We start from the raw sequence: 18,775 nt of genomic DNA, 5'->3' as shown, positions 1-18,775 counted from the left end.
ATCCAAATCATTAGACGTGATCTTTTATATCTAAACTGCTTACACAAAAAAAATTATATAATTTAGAGACCCATAATACATACATCAAGTGAGAAATATGTATTGTTTTATATTATTCAAATTGTTTATTCTTCGACCATTTGATGCAAAGACTAGGTCTCTCTAAATTTTTAAATTTTTGGTGTGTAAATAGTTTAGAACTATACATCGCATTTAATAGCTTGAATCATCAATATAGGACTCCCATTGTCCAATTTAGTTCTGACCAAATCTGAGTGAAGATTTACTTGAGTATAACTAAATCTACATTTCTCTGTATAGAGAGAAATAAATATACATACTAAAATTGAGGTCATGTGGACAACAAATTAATGGTGGTAAATGTGGAAACCGAATCAATAATATATTCTCCATTCAAGAACCAATGAACCATTAATCTAATTCTAAATCTATGTATTAATAAGTTCTTCCATTCAAATCAAATCATTAATGACATATCCTTCTCGCCATTATTCAAAAATAGTTAAGACCATATTCTCTCGTTCAAAGCAATTATTAATGTCAAAAGACATATCGCGGAAAGATATAACACTATAATTCTTAATTCATATATTCATAATAGAATCTCCCATTAAAAGCAAATCATTAATGGTGTATCCTTCTCACCATTACTCAAAAATAGTTAATATCATATCCTCGCATTCAAAATAAATCATTAATGGCATATCCTTCTCACTATTACTCAAAAATAGTTAACACTATATTCATGCATTCAAAGCCAATCCTTAAAGTAAATCATTACCACTAGTAAAATATTACGTTAATTCTTATTTAGTATAGTATTACGATATTACATCATGTATATGATAATTAATAATATATTATACCATTTATTATATATTATATTATTTATCATATATCAATTGTTTTTAGATAATTTGTAAAAATTGGTATTATGTAATATAAATATAACCAATAAAAAAATCAGGATAATAAATAGTTTTTCCCAAAATGTATGCAATCGAATAAGATCATATGTGACATGAATCCCACTCATTCAAGAGTAATCACAATAAACCTTTTTTCCCCAAATCTTAAAATCTACTATTTCTCTTAAAGAGTGAAGAGGCTAGCAGACTCTCTGTCCCCTCTCTTGCTTGATTGGCTTATTGGGAGACAAAAGGAAGCTAAGCAAGATGATGGAAATTGTTGGTATCAAAGAGGACAAAGTTGCACCAGGAGAACTAGGGGTGTACTTTTTATAATCTGGACCCATCAGCTAGCATGCCTCAGCAGCTATAAAATAAATGGATTTGAATGAAGAGTTTTCTATGATTGAGTTATGTATGGATTCGGCAAGACTCACCTGATTATAAGTGGCATGTTTACTTTGCTCTTAAATTTACTTTCTTCTCCTCACCTTCTTCTTGCTTTTTATTTGGATGCCAACCCAAAATCTCTTAATTTTGATTACATATTTACTTTAATTTATTAGTTATATAATTGACAATGAAACACAGACTGAATTGGCAAGATGGATATATATACACATAAAATAAATTTACTAGGTATAGATTTATATTCATCAAGCCGCTTATGAATGATTTGGGCAGATTTTAGTGCTTTATAACCTAATTTTAATGGGCTTGCTTTCAAGAGAATATTAGATTCGGTTGGTGTTTGTCATCAAGAAATTATATCCTAGGCCCAATCTATTGACTCGGCTGCAGATCGAGACTATAGTGGCCCCTACGTGGACAGGACCGACTAGCCTCAGTATAAGATTAAAAAAAAAGCACTTTGCCCACCTCTCCTAAGTGAAACCTTAACCATGATCTTTGCCTTTCTTTCGTTTGCTGCCTAACTGAGAAAGGAAAGAAACATCTCGCGGAAGAGCATACTCGATCGCTCCTCGCTCATCTCTTCCGCTGAGCGAGTGCTGCCCGCATCCCAATCTCAACCCTCTCTCGAGTGTTCTTTACCTCCTGAGCGTCGGTCCTCTTCTCTTGGCTATGCCACCCTCACCTTCGTCCCCTATGCTTGATCTCCAACACTGCTCCGCTTTGCTCCGTATCTCGAATGGTCTGTGACGCAATGACCTTGGGCTGATGGAGCTTCTAGAGGATGTTACAAGAATTCCTCACATATAAAAGGAAACCAGACGATGCAAGAAATAAGGCATGGCTAAATTGACTTCATGTTGAACCCCTAACTATTAAATCCGAAGCAAATTAGATCAACTCAAAGCAACCACTCTATTGAATTCCAGATTCATACCCTTAACTCTTGTGATGATTTCTCTCCATGATCCTCTGAGTCCTCTTTATATATACCCAACCCAGCTAAAGAAAAAATACATAAAGAAAGAAAGATTGTGCCATTGTCTATTTTCTCCCTCCCAAATCTTGAGTTTCAGTTTAGAAAAGCTCCATTTCTCGAAAATGTCGTTCTCCTCTCGGAGCTTCTCATTGCTTGACAACCCCACTATTCTTGCATGCAATCCTATGCCAACTTTATTGAGTTTAATGAGTTTGAATGGATGTATGCATTCCATCCAATCCCCAACGAAGTTGGCATTGGATTGCATACAAGAACAGAGGGGATGTCAAGCAGCAAAAAGTTGAAGGAGGCGAACGGCAATGTCAAGAAGGAGAGCTTCTTTGAACTAAAATTTTAGAATTGGCAAGGAAAACATGGACAATGGTAGTATTTTTTTTTCTTTATGTATTTTTCCTTTAGTTGGGGTAGGTATATATAGAGAGGACTCGGAGGTTCGAGAAGGAGAGAAGTCATTATTGGAGTTAAAGGGCATAAATATAGAATTCAATAGAGAGAATAAATTTGAGTCAATCTAATTTGCCTTGGATTTAATAGCCAGCGATTGAACGCGAAGTGAGTTTAGCCATGCATTACCTCTTACTTTGTTTAGTTTCCTCTTATAAAGATGATTCACTACACTTTGGAATTTAGATCGTTATAGTGTGCCTTTTGAACGCTTGTCGAAATAGTGAGAGCCACGAGGAGGAGAGAGGGGGACTCGAAGTCTTGTAGAAAGTGCACGAATCTGGAATTCAATGGAAAGAATAAATTCGAGTTAATCTAATTTGCCTAAAATGGATAAAATGTAAAGAGAGTTTAGCCACGCATTATCTCTTGCATTGTTTAGTTTCCTCTTATAAAAATGATTTGCTGACACTCTAGAATTTAGACTGTTCTAGTGTGCCCTGCGAACGCTTGTCGAAATGGTGAGAACCACGAGGAAGAGAGAAGGGAGGTCTTGTAAAAAGTGCATGAATGGTGGAAGAGGATTCGAGGTCTTGTAAAAAGTGCATGAATATAGAATTCAATAAAAAGAATAGATTCAAGATGGTCTACTTTGCCCTATACGGATAAAGTGTGAAGAGGGTTTAGCCATACATTACCTCTTGCATTGTTTAGTTTTCTCTTATAAAAATGATTCAATGACACCTTGGAATTTAGACCATTATAATGTGTCCCACGAACTTTTGTCAAAATCGTGAGAGAGCCATCAGGAGGAGGGCTGGGAGTCGGCGAGGGCTCGAGGTCTTGTAAAAAGTGCATGAATCTCGATTCAACAAGAAAAACAAATTTGAGTTAATCTAATTTGCTCTATATTTAATACATAGATGAAGCATGAAGAGAATTTCGCCGTGAACTACCTCCCGTATTATCTAGTTCCCTCTTATAAAAATGATTCAGTAACATTCTAGAATTTAGACCGTTACATTGCGCTCCCAAACTCTTATCGAAAAGGTGAGAGCTATGAGGCGGAAAGCAGGGAAGTGGATGAGGTCTTATCCACTTCTCCCCACCACCAACTCTCTCCCTCGCAATCTCGCAAGACAAGTATTTGCACATAGAATCATGGCTATCATGCAAATCATAAATGACCATGGTTGGCCCAAATTAGAGGACTGGGGAGAAAATTTGATCAAAGGTTTGCAGAAAAGCCGTTATACCCATGCCATAAAATGTGATGCATATGGCAACAGTTATACCATGTAAATGTTTCATACCAGGCCGGGCAGGCTGACTGGCCCGGCAGACATCTTAAACGGATTTGGGCTAGAGATGTTGGCCCAGACTTGTAGCGTTCGAGTTCAGCGGACCTACGTCCGCCGACCCCAATGTAGCGTAGCCTGAAAGCTTGTACGTAGTCATTCATCTGACGGCCCTTATGAAACCCAACACACTGGATCGGGCAACGTTGAAATTCGAGACACGGGAGAGATGTGATCCGAATCCTACGACTCCAGCGACAACCATCAACCATCGAGGGTTGATCCCCTCCCTCTCTCAAACCCCTCCTTCCGCTCCGCTCCGCTCCGGCCTCCAGGGTTTTTCTCTCCTTTCTGACCTCCGCGCCCCCAAGAAAAGGACGGCAGCATTTCCCTCCGAAGCTCCCACTCCAAACCCCCAGTCTTTACCATCGGTGGCCAATGGACGAAGAAGGCGGAGGCCATCAGGCGGAGGAGGCCCTGCGCCCTCCGAATCCGAGGACGACGTGGGAGGGCTGCAGCGTCCTCCTCGACATCAACGACGGCGACCGCCTCGTCTTCGCTCGGCTCTCCCCCGCCGCGTTCGTGCTTTTTCTTGGATTCTGGTTCTTATATTTCTTCGATGGTTCAAGACTCACAGATGATAGTTTTTTCTTTCTTTCTTTCTTTCTTTCTTTTTTCGTGCCTTTTCTTGCAGGACTTTGAAGATTGGGAACAAGAAGTGCTTCTTGAGCCCCTTGATCGGTTGCCCCTTTGGCTCGTTGTTCCGAGTCGACACCGGCCCCAACGGTCCCCATCTGACACGCATCGCTTCTTCCTCTGCTCCGTCCCATGGTCGCTCTTTTCTTGACTATATTTTCGCCTTCTGGCCTTCGTCGTTTCTATTATTTCATTGTATTGCATGAGTTTATCCTCGAACACACACTTTCAAATATGAATGAAAAGGGCCTGAGCTCAGGCTTGATTTCCACCAGAGTTTAATAGCTCCACCAAGTTCAAGTTGTGGCCTTAAGCAATATAACTTTCTTTTTTTTTTTGCAATCAGTGGTGTGAGCGGGCAATTTATTCCAGTCAGTTTCTTGGACCCTTTTTTGGTGTGCTTGTTCATAAAGGTCTGTTCCTGCTTAAACATATCTATGGTGTTCTTTGTGTAGAACCTACCCAAAAAAATCACAGACTGCATGCCATCTTGTCATGATAATTCTGAAGCCGAATTCCACATCCCTTTTACCCAGTAATCCGTCAGTTCTAATCCATTCTTTCTAGGGACTGTCCATAATCTGCCTGCTTTCCATGCCAATTTAAATTCTTCTCGTCCTTCCTCCAAGAAACATCTAGATTCTTCTAGCTTCCTTTAATTCTTCTAGTGCAATGAATTTTAAAAGTGAATGTGGGTCGTGTAAGCTCAAATGCAGATGATGGATCAAACTAGCTCAAACTTAAATTCGACATAATTTGGAATTAACATTTGCACTTGTGGGATAACCCTAATATTCCAACTAAGTTGATAGGATGTGCCAAAACTAGATTCGACCAAAATTGTCCAATGTTGTCTGCTTGCTTTGTATTGGATTCATATTTAATGTGACTCGAAGCTTCCCGACTTCTAATAACATTACTGAGTAACCAAAAATAACATGTAGACCAATATTCGACATATTAGACCTAGACGTGTTGTACATTAGCATTGCCTGCTTCATCGCTTGTGAAAATTTCTTCGCGTTGTCTCATTGGATGGATAATGAAAAGTTAATCAAATATAATGATCCCAAAGACTTCATTTACCTATGAACTTCTCTTACTTTGTAGTTGTAGATGGCCTATCATTATCCTGGTGGAATAAGATGCTTCTTCTCGCATTGTATTTTATGCTTTAGACTGGATATTGGAAAAAGTTACATTAGATAAGACCCATAATGCTGTTTTGGTCATATTATTTATTAGTAGAGAATATATAGGTAAACGATTAGTTACCTCTTAAACTTTAGTAAGAGTACAAACATGAAAGTCCTAATTACAACCAAAAGTTATGTTGGATCATGCTGTTATTTTCGTGTTTTAGTTATCTACTTCTCTGACTTTTTTACTTGACAACTATTCTCACCAGCCCTTTGTTACCTGCAGATAATTGCATGCAAGAAAGTGATGATGGGCAGTCAATAGATGAACTTAAAGATAATAGATCATTGATTGACAATAACACAGCTCAAAATCTGTCTAGTGATGATATAGATGCAATGAGGAGGTTTGGAGATAATTTTTGTTTTCTTCTAATATTTTCTGTTATGTTTCGGTCATTTTTGTGTTAGCTCCGCATAAATTTATGTTGGTTGGAAATATTATTTCTGTCACTTGTTCATGTAATAATTGATGCACCAGGATCGAGGCCTTCCTCTTTAAGCATGTGTGAGTAGGTGTTATTTAGTGGACTAAAAATTTGTAGCATTAGAACATAAACAAGGAGATTCAAACATAACCACCTTCTAATGCTAGTGGACAACCAGGAGCCTATCTAGGACTTTGTTCAAGGGGAGTCTGCCTTTTCTATTTTACCAATTCAAAAAAAAAAAATGTTCAAAGCACCATTACTGCCATCAAAACCAAGTTATTGAAGAATGCGTACTGAACTTTAATGCAATTCACCAGTTATTCTCATTCTTTCATAGGCCTATTGTTTGCAATTTTTTTAGGTAATTAGATTATTTATTAGCTGTTTGCTGATTGATGAATTCCAAAAGAACATTGGGAACTTATATGAGAAATTCACAAGTTACTAAACTAGGGATGTTATCTTTCTCCTTCTCCTTCCTTCACACCCCTCTTCACCCTCAACTGCTTCGTGGAGCTGACCCTCGACTATTTTTCAATAGGATCCTTCCATGCACATGCAATACATGAAAAATATAAACAAAAAATAAAAATTAAATGCATAATTTAATAATAGACAATTATTTGATTTTTACTGTATGTTAAAAAACAAAGCTAGTCCTTTTGAAGCCAAAGTTATGTATTTGCTAGATATTATCACCTTAGATAAATTTACTTTTTTGAAAGTTTATTTGATATATAATTTAATTTTATTTTTTGAAAACATAATTTAAATTACTGGATTTTAGTTGAATTAAGAAAAGGATATGATTGTATCCTAGACAAGGTATGGGAAAGCTATACTTCTCTCTAGAAACACTATAGGAAATTTTTGCATGGAAACTTTTTAAAATTCAAAACAAAACAGTATTCAAGATTTTCAGTTGTTAGTGTTGGAGTTTAAAATTATAGGATTGGGTTGTCGAGATATGGATGGCTAGAGAGCAAAAAATATGTACCATAATAAGGTGTTAGACTTGAGATTTGTAGCGATAATAATAAAGTTCTTTGTTTTCTGTGTAAGTAATTAGTATTCCTTCAAAGGTCAAATTTGATAGATTCAAAGGACCCCTGACGCTCTTTTTAATACACACACACAATTACATGTACATGTATATGTATATGTGTATGTATGTGTATATGTATATATGGATGCATGTGTATATAAACATGTATATGTATATATATGTATATATGTATGTATGTATGTATATACATACACATGCACTAGCAAGTAGGCATGTGCAATACACGTTTAAGGGAAGAGAGGAGAGAGTGAGTAGTTGTCCAATTTGTTTAAGAGTCAAATCTGAGACCAATATGTTTAAGAGTCAAATTAAAGAAATAGAGTCCAATTTGTTTGGGACTTTTATGAATGAAGTCCGATCTGATTGGGAAAGGAGGAAAATGTGCGTGGGGTAGTTAATGGCAAGAAAACTTATGAGATAGTTAATGTATTTTAAGATAAACATGGGTTATTCTCAGTATTATAATTGACAAATGGAATAGGAATATTCGCTGATTTCAAATCTGTCTTATTATATGTAGTATATATGTAATGGAGTACCATCCCGAGTGTCGGGATACAGCCGTCCTGCCATTGTCCCAGCATCCTGATTAGCACGTCTTGAGACATCCCCTGTACCAAGTATCTGGACGGGGGCGTGTTCCGTTCCGTGGAAAAATCAGGACAACCCTGTCCTATAAAATTTAAAACCTTTATATATATATGTGTGTGTGTGTGTGTGTGTGTACACACCTCTTGATTTGTACATGTGCATATCCAATTTGAAAATATCAATTTTTTGTTATCAGGACTTTAAGGTCCAATGAAAATATATAGAGGCTCTATGTAATAATATAGAGGCTCTATGTAATAATAATTCCCCCGCACCCTCTTCCCCCCCCCCCCCCCCCCCCCCCCCCCCCCCCCTCCCTTTCTGTCTCTATGCATTGGGGGTGACACTGGTGGGGTGTTTTCAATTGCATCTATTGGTCATTTTCATGTAAATTATGTGACATGGTGGTGGATGAATTTGAATTCACAAGATGCTAAACCATGCTGTTACGGAACATGGCTCATTGTAGGTATTAATAGAAAGCAAAATTGAATGAAGCTTACTGAAGGTTGGTGGAAGTAGCTACTTAATTATGGATGTACCTTTTTGGGTAAAAAAACCCATGGTATGTTGACTGTGATATTCTAATATGCTGAAGAGACTTCCTCCCCTTGATGAATTCGATGTTTGAAATGTCAATACATCTGCAATGCTGTTAATCATTGACTCTACTGAGGTTTTAAATTATTAAAGTAATATTTGAATGCGAAAAAAATGATAGTCTTTCCTCATTAGTTCAATCTGGCTTAACAGATATGAAGGTTGCAACTGTAAGTATCAATTCTTGTTGGAAAAGCAATTCTCAGAATTCAGTTGGACTTTATAGTAAATAGAATATAAAACTTTCGTTTTTAACAGCATCAAGTGTTCATTTATCTCAGTTTTAATTATTATAAGGATTGGTGGACCCAGTTTATTGACATTCAATGTTTCTTTTCTCTGATCAGGGAAGGTGCAACTGGTGATGAAATTGTGGAAGCTCTTATAGCTAACAGCTCAACATTTGGAACGAAAACAGCTTTTTCACAGGTGAGTGTAATGTCAAAAGTTTAGGAAGCCTTGTTCTTTGAAAAATTCTGATCAAAAAATCCATCTGCAGGAGAAATACAAGCTTAAGAAACAGAAGAAATATGCTCCTAAGGTACTTCTAAGGCGCCCTTCTACTCGAAGGTAATAAAACTGTCATTTAAAGTTAATTTCGTTTTGTTTTGATGTTATTTTCATGCATTGACAGTAATAAATTCATTGGAAGGTAAGCAAAATGAGATTCACCGGTGTCTAAATAAAACTTAATGTTTTTCCATTAAATGTTTCTATTCAGCATCATAAGTATTTCCTTGATCTATTACCTTTACGTGGAACTGAATAAGACATAGAGGGATGCAGAGTTTTTTCAGTATGGTGTAATTTAAAGTTCACAAACTCGGTACTGGAACTTGTTCAGGTACCATCTTAGTATAATGTTAGTACACCCGGTATAAGGGTTTGGTTTGGTGTACTTATATTCGGTATGTCCCTTGCACCACGTCCCGGTTTGGTACCGGTACGGTATGGTATGCTCAGTATGCACCCGGTATGGTATATCATGGTGCAATTTGTATGTTCAACAACTACCCAATCAACTATTGCAACTTAATTTTTAACTATTTTTCTGTGTGACATATAATCAAACTTTCCTATATGGGTTATTAAATTAGTTTGATACTTGATGCATATTGACGTCTGGTGTTTTTCGCCTGTACATGATCCTTTATAAGGGAGTGTAACAATTAGATGTCTGATGGAAGCTGGAATAGTTTACAAAGAAAATGATTTGGAAGTGAAAGGATTTTTCTATGGATCTTGGAAATAAAACAACAAAGAAAGTAATGTGTGATGCATTTGTTAGTGCCAATTTTCAATTATGATCCTGATTCTCTATTTGAAAGCTTTTATAATTGTTATCATCAAGGTCCGCCGTACCGGTACCGGTCGGCGTACCGGTGGCGGGCCGGACCGGTACGGTACCGGTCCGGTCCGGTACATACCGGCCGGTACCGCGAGCCAAAAACCACAGCGCCTCGCGCTGTGGGCTTCGTACCGGCCGGTTCGTACAAGAAAACCGGAGATTCCAGTACCGGTCTAGGACCGACCGGTACGTACCAGCCCGTACCGGCCGGTACGGCATTCCATGGTTATCATGATAATGCACTACCGGCTCCAAAGGAAATCGTATGCTATGGTTTAGAATTAACCATTATACAAAATTCCCTTAAATTTCATCTTTCAGTCTCAATATCACAAAGTAAAATGTTGTTTCCTGCTGTAGGAGTGCTTTTCTTTTCCTTATAATGTGAAAAGTGATTTATAATTCTCAGACATTTTAGTTTTCTTTTCTATTTATATTTTAAAGGAACTTATGGTGATCACAGTGAGGAAATGCTGCATTTTTTTTTCTTTTAGATTTAGTTTAGGATTTTGATTTAACATCTATCATTGTTTCATGTATCACCGCACTCTTTTGGAGAGCAAACAATTCAAGATTTTAAATTGGACATGCATAACAATGCCCAAAACTATTATGCATATGACAAGGGTTTCTTTAATCAATTCAATTGTTCTTGGTTAAATTAGTAAGGCTTTCATTTTATCAAACCAGTGTAAACACCTAATATCTCAAAAGAGTTGTTCTGTTGCAGATCTATAGATAATTTAGCAAAACCATCCAGGACATTAGTTTACAACATCTTAAACTCTCAGTAGAAAGTAAGTTGGAAGAATATTTGAATGACTCATTATTCATATCGATGAATAATTATCATGTTAAGCTTTGGAAAGCTCCTCTTGACTGTAGTATTCTTATTGTATAGTGTGTTCATTTCCTGTGATATTGGTAGTCCACATAATGTGCTCATTTCACGTGATATTTGTAGTCCAACAGTGCATTAAATAAATAGAAGTACTGTTGGAAATAAGAACTTGAAAAAGATATATATTTAGAAGTGCTATATGTGCCTCAGTAAGAGGTATCATTCATGCTAATTGTAGGATATTTTATGATTTTTTTTGCAACATTTTTTGATCTATTATACTATTTATCCAAAAGGCATTTTTATAAGATTTTGATAACACATTGGACTTAAAAAAAAAAAGAAGAAAACTTGATACTTTTTAAGCTTTTCGGACAAGGTCACATCTAAGCTAAGGTACTTCATATACTATCCTGTAGGGAAGATTACATTATTCCTATTAATGTTTATTGCTTTAATTAATATTAAAAAGAGTAGACTTTGTTGAGGCTATAATTATTTTGTTCTCATGTTTGTTACATCAAAGAATACATATTTCTCTTCTGAAACAATTATGGTAGTAGATTCTAGATTTTGAAATATTACAACGTAATCATGCTTCATGATAGATTAATATAAATTAAAATTTTAGGAGACAATGTCATGCTTGTTTTATGGAGTGTATTATCTTAATGATACCACCATCATATCTTTTTATGCTGGAACCAGGTTTACTTTGGCATGAGTGTTTACTGATTCTTTTTTTGGATGTGCAATCGAATTTATTTGTGCGTGTAACTAAATCCTTTTCCTTGTTATGCTCTTTTGTTTGTTTTGCAGTATATGTGAGACATATTTCAAGAAATATCCTGCTCGGATAGGGTAACTATAATCAAAATTCTTGTATTCTTTGTTCCCTCTATTTGGATATCAGTTGTTTGTGGCATTGCTTTGGAGATATAGAAATATAGGATGTTGTAGATGCTCAACCATGACAGAAGGAATAAAAATGTTGTCGTCTTGTCGTGTATTTTGATGAGTTAATATGTGGACAACATTTTTGTTTTAATGCTAGACTTTGTATTTACAATTGCTTGAGTGGGTTATATCTTTAATCTGTCTTGTGCTGAATAGTTTGTATTTGTAGTTTTTTTTGTAACCAACAAATAGCCCATTAATTGAAGTTGGTTTTACAAGGCTTGCTTTGCCATTCTCTTCTGTTGAGGATCATATTCTTTGTGAAGAGATATATCTGTTATTCAGTATTTTTTTCATTGTCTATGATTTTGTTTGTATATATGACTTGTGTTAGTTGCTTATGTTTGTACATGTGCATTATATGAATGCCATATAAAAGAGGTGATGACTTGTTTTAAGTGTATGTGTTGCAATTACTCTTTGATGGATTCACTGAGTTATTCTAACATTCAGACCTTCGCTCTTCAAGCCCCATGGTCTTCGAGACATCGATTGAAATGTTGCACATCATGCATCTTCTTGATAGGACCATCGTGATAAGAATCAAGGTTTAAAGTGCTGGTACCTGTCCAGTACCTTACTAGTACAGTACAAAGCCAGTATGATATGGTTCTGAACTGACACATGGTATGCCTCCATATGTCAGCATATCAAAAATTAGGTACTGCACACGTGTTGGTATGGTGCCCGTACCTTACTGGTGCCGATTGATATGTGGCGGTACTTAAATCTTACATTTTGCCTACCTGTGCTGATGCTTGGCACACACTAGCATGCAAAGATGGTCAGATATTTCAGAGTCCAGTATTAAGATGCTCAGATGTTTTTTTTTTCTTTTTTTTGGAAAAAAATGGAGCTATTTTCATCATTTCATACTGTTGTGTGTATTTTGAACATATGAAATTGATTTCTAAGTAATACTTCATTATAATTATTTGAAAATGTGTGCTAGTTATTGTACGGCATATGCTTTGTGTAGTTTTGAATTATTAGTCATATGAACCAAAACCTTATTGCTACATTTACATTTTGATGACATGAATAAGCTCAAGATTCATGGTAAAAATTATTGGATATATAATTGTATCTGCAAAGACTAAAATGGTGTAGTTTTACTTGTGCTGCTAGTACTGTGGGAAGCTTGTATATAGGCTGCACAACTCCTCACACATGCACTAATTCAGCCTTGGCGCTCATTTACTTGAGCGTGAATCGTAATTTGCTTCAATGGTCATAAGATGTGGAAGTGGTGTGTTCTAATGAATTACGACTTTTTTTGTAAGTATGTCAGATGATTTTGACATCATTTGGTTGGCCATATCTATAAACTAATGAGAAAAAAACCATTAATGAGAAGTTGCTGATTATCCAATTAATCCAATCTAAATATTTATATGCTTTCAACGGGGCATTCTCAAAGTTACAATTGATTTATTGTGCTTTATTATTGTCTTTTTTCCTTAATGAAATAAAGACTGTTGTGTATGGTAGCATCTCATCTATGAGTGTCCTTCAATTTAACAAAAGAAATTGCCATGACATAATATTGTTTCTGATAGTTGCGTGTTTACTTGTACTATTAGCATATCCCCTTAGCAATAGCTAATAAATTATTGCTTGATAAGCACCATTTTTCTCCATTGATGTTCTCCTTTTATGATTCTTAGGTTTTTGCGCATGGACACACTATCTCTCCTGCTTTCAATGGCTAATGTTGGTGCATACTCAGATATCCTTGTGGTGGATATGGTTGGAGGTCTACTTACTGGAGCTATTGCAGAACGGTTGGGAGGTAGTTCTATTTTTCAGTATTCATGAAGTTCTGGATTTAGATTGGAAAGTGTCAAAAGGTTTGTACCACAATTATTTTGTACCAAGTACTTCCAAAAATGACTGCCATATCATGGTTGGTATTGTTGGGGAGAAGAGACACAGTTATGCTTAAAATGTACAAAAGATTGGCTAAGGCTACAATAAAAGCTGACTACAGTAGATGACTAATACTAGTTGTTCTTGTTTTATGAATTAGTATAGATAGAATACCGAGTTTAAACTTGTTCACATTATTTTCTGCGGAAATTAGTATTCCAAATTGCAAGTGTTGCATGGACAGGGATATGAGAATCAGATTCAAACATGTAAGCAAATGTCTGGCTGGAGAGGAGGAAAAAAAAGATACTTGGGGTACAGAAAATGTAATTTTGACTAAATTATAATTATGCCTTTAAATATTATTTATGTAAATATTAAAAGAAAATATTAAAAAGATATTGTTTGTTAGGATGTTTAAATATATGTTTCTCAAACTTTCCAATTAACTCAAGGATATAAAATAAATATTTTGCTAAATTGTTTCAATGCTGTCATCCTTGACTAATCTCCCAAAAAGAAACATACTCATTCCTAACATCAAAATTGAGGATCGAACTCATTGTTCGAAGGTTTGAGTTCTCTTCCAATCTTTTAAAGTGGCTACCATAGAACTTCCCAAGTATCCAAGTGTTTGATAGATATCTGACTCAGATACATAACCAACATGGATTTTTGAAATTGGACATGAGATTGTAGCTTCAACTCCAATCAAAATCAACAATGATGTTTGTTTTAGGCATAGCTTTAAGTTAAATAATTAACTAAAAAAGTCAGTGTGACTAATAGAATTGATGATAATTACTTTTGGAGATTAGAATTAATTAAGATATTATTTTTTATGTAAACTGATTCAGGTAACTGGTTAACTATGTCCTTTCCTATGAAGCATTGGGTTATGATACATATTATGCATCCCACGGACTCATGCAAAATGCACAAGTACTAGAACTCAAACTGCCATATACTATTCATGAATTGGTCCCATGTTTCTGGTAAGTCACAATGTACAATTGTATTGAGTGACGGCTATTATCCGAGTGTAGTAGTCTGGGAATAGTTCCATGTTTTAATAGGTTTTCTTTTCGTATGGTTAATCTTTTTGCCCATTTAATATTTGCAAAGTACTGTTAGTGCACTATTGTAGCTCTTATGTGTTTTTACAGTCGTCCTATATATGAATTTGTTTTCTTCTTCAGGATGAATCATACTATGTAATTATGCATGTAGCGAGGATTGCTGAGAGTACATTAAAATGTGGTGTCTGTTGTCCATGTGACAGGTATAGGCTACATCTGCAGTACTTATTTTCGATCAATGTCCTACCCTTCAGATATAGTGAGAATGTTCAATTTCAATAGTGAAACATTGAGCAGGTATGCATTCTTTTGACAAGTATATTGTGAGGTATGCAACCCTTATTCATATCCTGTACTGTGCTATCCCTCTTCGCTCCTACTTTCTACTGCTGATAGCTTTGACTTCATCTTTATCCCTCAGATTGTCTAGTCTCCTTTGGCCTATTAACTCTTATGCTCTTCTCTCAGCCTACCAGTATTTCATTTTGTTCTTATGGCTTATCAAAGTTGCTTTCTTACTGGAATGACCACTCTCTATTCTATCTTCACCCCTCCAAATGTTTGTATCCCTTTTGCAACTGCCATCCTTGTATATGAAATACTTAACCAGAGGATGCTTAGTCGCATACTCTTATAATTTTAATGCTTTCTCGCAGATGTTCACTCCTTCCATTAGCCACATATATATTGTTAGGCGAATGGCATTGCTCGTTGGCAATAGGCTATAGCCAAGTATTCACTTCGCCTTATTGCACCAACTTAACAAGTTCCCTGATTGGCTAACAATGTTCCTAATTTATGCAAGTGGTTATGCATTAACTTATTTGATGGAGATTTGACAATGAAATAGTTGTCTGTCCATCACTTTGGTTTATGTTGATTATTAAATAAGTGGAAATCAGTATCTTTTGCAAATTCAGTTGTGTGGTGTTCCATCAAATGCAGGATTGTTCAAGCTCCTTTTTCTGATCTCTGTTCTTCAGAAAACCTTGACCATGAAAACTCCAAATCACATGAGAATATCCAATCTTCAGAAATACAATCACAAACCAAGGATTCTTTGCTGACTGAATGTGCTTCCAAAAGTTCAATAGCTTTATCTGAAGATCCTGTTGTCCAGGAAGGAGATTCTTTGTCAGGTGAACAGTTATCCCCCAGAAGAAATCATTTTTTTTGTTTGTTTTTCTGGAAGTGATCTGCCAGATGTTATGAGTACATGTCATTGTAGATTGCCGACATGGGGACAACCCTTCTAGAGGTTGCAAGTCGGTCAACCCAGGGAGAAGAGCGTCACCAGAACTTATAAAGTTATGGAAGGAAAAAGGCTTTAGCAGGTAAGGTATAAACTGAATATGGTTAAGGCAAAATCTTATTTTCATTGTTGGTAATATGTTGTGTAGCTTGATGATTGCCGCTCCAGAACTGGAGGTGGGGAGCTTAGTTCAAGATCTGCTTCCACTTTTGTCATATTCTGCACCATTTGCAATTTATCACCAATTCCTTCAGGTGACTCTATATTTCGTATGATTAGAGTTAGCAGTTATTTCATATGCAAGCTACACCAAAGGAGTACTCACTTGTGGCACCATGTCCTGTTGGCTTGTTCAATTTTGTTATTAGTTGTCTGTTAACCATGCAGTTGGAAGATTATTTCTGTATATTGATCTTACTCATCCTGTCGGTGGTGAAATATGCAGCCTCTTGCAACATGTATGCACAGACTACAAACTTCGAGAATGGCCATTAATTTGCAAATTTCAGAGCCTTGGCTTCGTGAATATCAGGTCAGACTTTCTAATGTGGTTAAATGTAAAGCCATTATCCTACCATTAACATGTAAGTGCATATGCACGTTCGCTAGCATGAGGTACAATTTAGATCGCTAAAAGCAGTAACGTACATGTATATCTTTATTTTCTTTTTCTTGGTGTCATCTATCCATGGCTTATAATTCTTGTTCATTCTAAAGAAATGCATGTTTAGTTCAAATCAGCAAGCTCAGCCACCATGGGACTTCAGAAACTTTGTGCAACAATTACATTTTTCTTACCTGTAAGAGGACATCATGACAGAAAGCTAATTTTCAGGGTTTTACCATGATGCCCCCTTATGGGTAAAAAGCATTGTTCATTAGATCTCTTGTGCAGCATCATCCAGTCACCATTTGCTACGAAACTTTCACCAAAATCGTGGGATGTTTGTGACTGTTACTGGAGAGATGAGTGTCTAAGACTGATTCTGTTGTTTCCATGCTTGGTTATCTTCAGAACAGCCATAGAGATGCCTCCTAGCCACTCAGTCAAGTTATTTAACAAATTATAAAATATCGAAAGTTCACAGGCCATGATGACTCAATAATGTGCTTCTCCACCGTTATTCAATGAAACTTTATACTTTAACCTTTTTTCTTGTGTTAATTCTAGCTGACCCCTGTTGACCAGTAGAGTTTGTCTGGGAGAAAAAAGCTAGTATGTTTATAGTACTGTAAGTTTTTTTTTTTCAATTTATCTGTAGGACAAATGCATAAAGCCATGCAATCCTGAGCGAAAGTATGGTTTTTAAGTGAGTATTTACAGTAGCACCATCCGAAGTCATCATGTGTTGATTACTGCTAGAGCTGCAAATCAGTTGATGCCAACTCACTTTGTTGCAACACTATTTACTCCAGATCTTGCTTCTTCCTCCGATGCTGCCTTCTCCTTTTCCTCCCCTTCTTTTTTGTTATGATGATTAGAAAACAATGCTTACAGTGGTGACAATGCACTTGGTCTTCGGGCAAAAATTGCCATGTTGCTGGCCTAATCTGACCAACGTCAGATTCAGAACTCCAACACCTATCTGGAAGTGCAAGATGACCAACGCTGGCTAACTAATCCATGGTGACATCATGGTATTGAGAAAAACGATGTTAACCCTAAACTCCAGCCAGGTCATTGTTTAATCAAGAATTTTGGTTCTCACTGTTAACGACATAGATAGTAAACTTTCTTTAATAGGTATTGATATATCCTTTTAGTCTAACTTGGTTATAATGCATGTTAGGTAGTCTTGGTCTTTATATTTTAGATTCAAGGTAAACATTTTTGGTGGTACGGATGCCTTAAATGAATATTTTCTCGTTTTTCCAAATGCTGATGCAGGTTCTTCCTGCACGTACTCATCCAATGATGCAGATGAGTGCATTTGGTGGTTACATTTTAAGTGGAATTAGAATTTGCGGCAGCGAAGCTGGCAATGGAAATAATTGACAGCTTTGATCCCAAGGCCTTGTGTTGTTTTCTTAGCAATCGGGAAAATGCAGGCAAGGCTAAAGCAATAGACGCACCTTCTTGGAAGACTTCCATAACAACGCAAACCAGATGAGGTACTCCTCTCCTAATTTATTTTCTTGTAGAGAGTTCTCTATCTCATCCCAATGGGATGTGTCTGCGTTTTGTATTATTTCTAGTATCACATTTCCTTGATAATTATAAGATGAATTTTATAGCCACTTGGGATGAGTACAACCAGCAAATATATTTTTTGATATTTATATGAAGTTATTTTTATTGAACTGGAATATGACACATGTGATGCTTGTGCTGTGAAAAAATAAAAATAAATAAATACTAAATGTCAGGATTTGAAGCCTTGACCTTAGGGTTTAGAACCATACGATCTCAACTACGCTAGTGGGGCGTAGGGTTCAGAAACGCATGGCAGGGAGAAGTGCGGTATATGAAACGGTATTTTGGGAACTGAAGGTTGGGGTCATAGGAACTGAAGCCCAACAGGAACGCTGAGGGAGTTTCAGTTTAATAGTAAAATAGATATCGTATGTTATAATTATTGAAGCACACTCAATAGGCACTGGTACTAGTGTCATAATGTATTTCATATCTCTGAACTGCTAGAACTGATGTGTTGCTTCTTGGACAAGGCTTTTGGAGTTGCTCTATTGACTGTAATGAAAACAAATCTCTTCAAGTTTTTTGATTTGGAGTGACAAATTTCCTCCTTTTATCATTAATCCCTACCGATACGTGGAATTTGCATATTGAAATAAACAATTATGCTTTGTGTATATGCCTTTGATG

General features: G+C 36.2%; 1 protein-coding gene across 1 annotated transcript; it reads left to right on the top strand.

The window, feature by feature from the left end:
• Nucleotides 1–4,312: 4,312 nt before the first annotated feature.
• On the top strand, nucleotides 4,313–18,231 carry LOC120108044 (tRNA (adenine(58)-N(1))-methyltransferase non-catalytic subunit trm6-like). The gene is made up of 13 exons (XM_039121600.1): nucleotides 4,313–4,600; nucleotides 4,717–4,853; nucleotides 6,144–6,264; nucleotides 8,953–9,034; nucleotides 9,105–9,175; nucleotides 11,614–11,655; nucleotides 13,419–13,543; nucleotides 14,903–14,996; nucleotides 15,645–15,838; nucleotides 15,928–16,033; nucleotides 16,100–16,205; nucleotides 16,397–16,483; nucleotides 17,840–18,231. The coding sequence occupies exons 1-13, from the start codon at nucleotides 4,461–4,463 to the stop codon at nucleotides 17,945–17,947; spliced, it is 1,413 nt and encodes a 470-aa protein (XP_038977528.1). The 5' UTR covers nucleotides 4,313–4,460; the 3' UTR covers nucleotides 17,948–18,231.
• The last annotated feature ends 544 nt before the right edge of the window (nucleotides 18,232–18,775 follow it).

Source organism: Phoenix dactylifera, unplaced genomic scaffold, assembly GCF_009389715.1.
Source record: "Phoenix dactylifera cultivar Barhee BC4 unplaced genomic scaffold, palm_55x_up_171113_PBpolish2nd_filt_p 001146F, whole genome shotgun sequence".
Taxonomy (NCBI): Eukaryota; Viridiplantae; Streptophyta; class Magnoliopsida; order Arecales; family Arecaceae; genus Phoenix; species Phoenix dactylifera.
Note: the sequence above shows the minus strand (reverse complement) of the source record. Positions and strands in the feature narration are given on the sequence as shown.

Bases quoted from the DNA above. Each gene is read 5' to 3' on its own strand.
- LOC120108044 (XM_039121600.1), top strand. From the start codon at position 4,461: ATGGACGAAGAAGGCGGAGGCCATCAGGCGGAGGAGGCCCTGCGCCCT. The intron at 4,601-4,716 runs GTTCGTGCTTTT...CTTTTCTTGCAG, and splicing joins GCTCGGCTCTCCCCCGCCGC to GACTTTGAAGATTGGGAACA. The intron at 11,656-13,418 runs GTAACTATAATC...TATGATTCTTAG, and splicing joins AAATATCCTGCTCGGATAGG to GTTTTTGCGCATGGACACAC.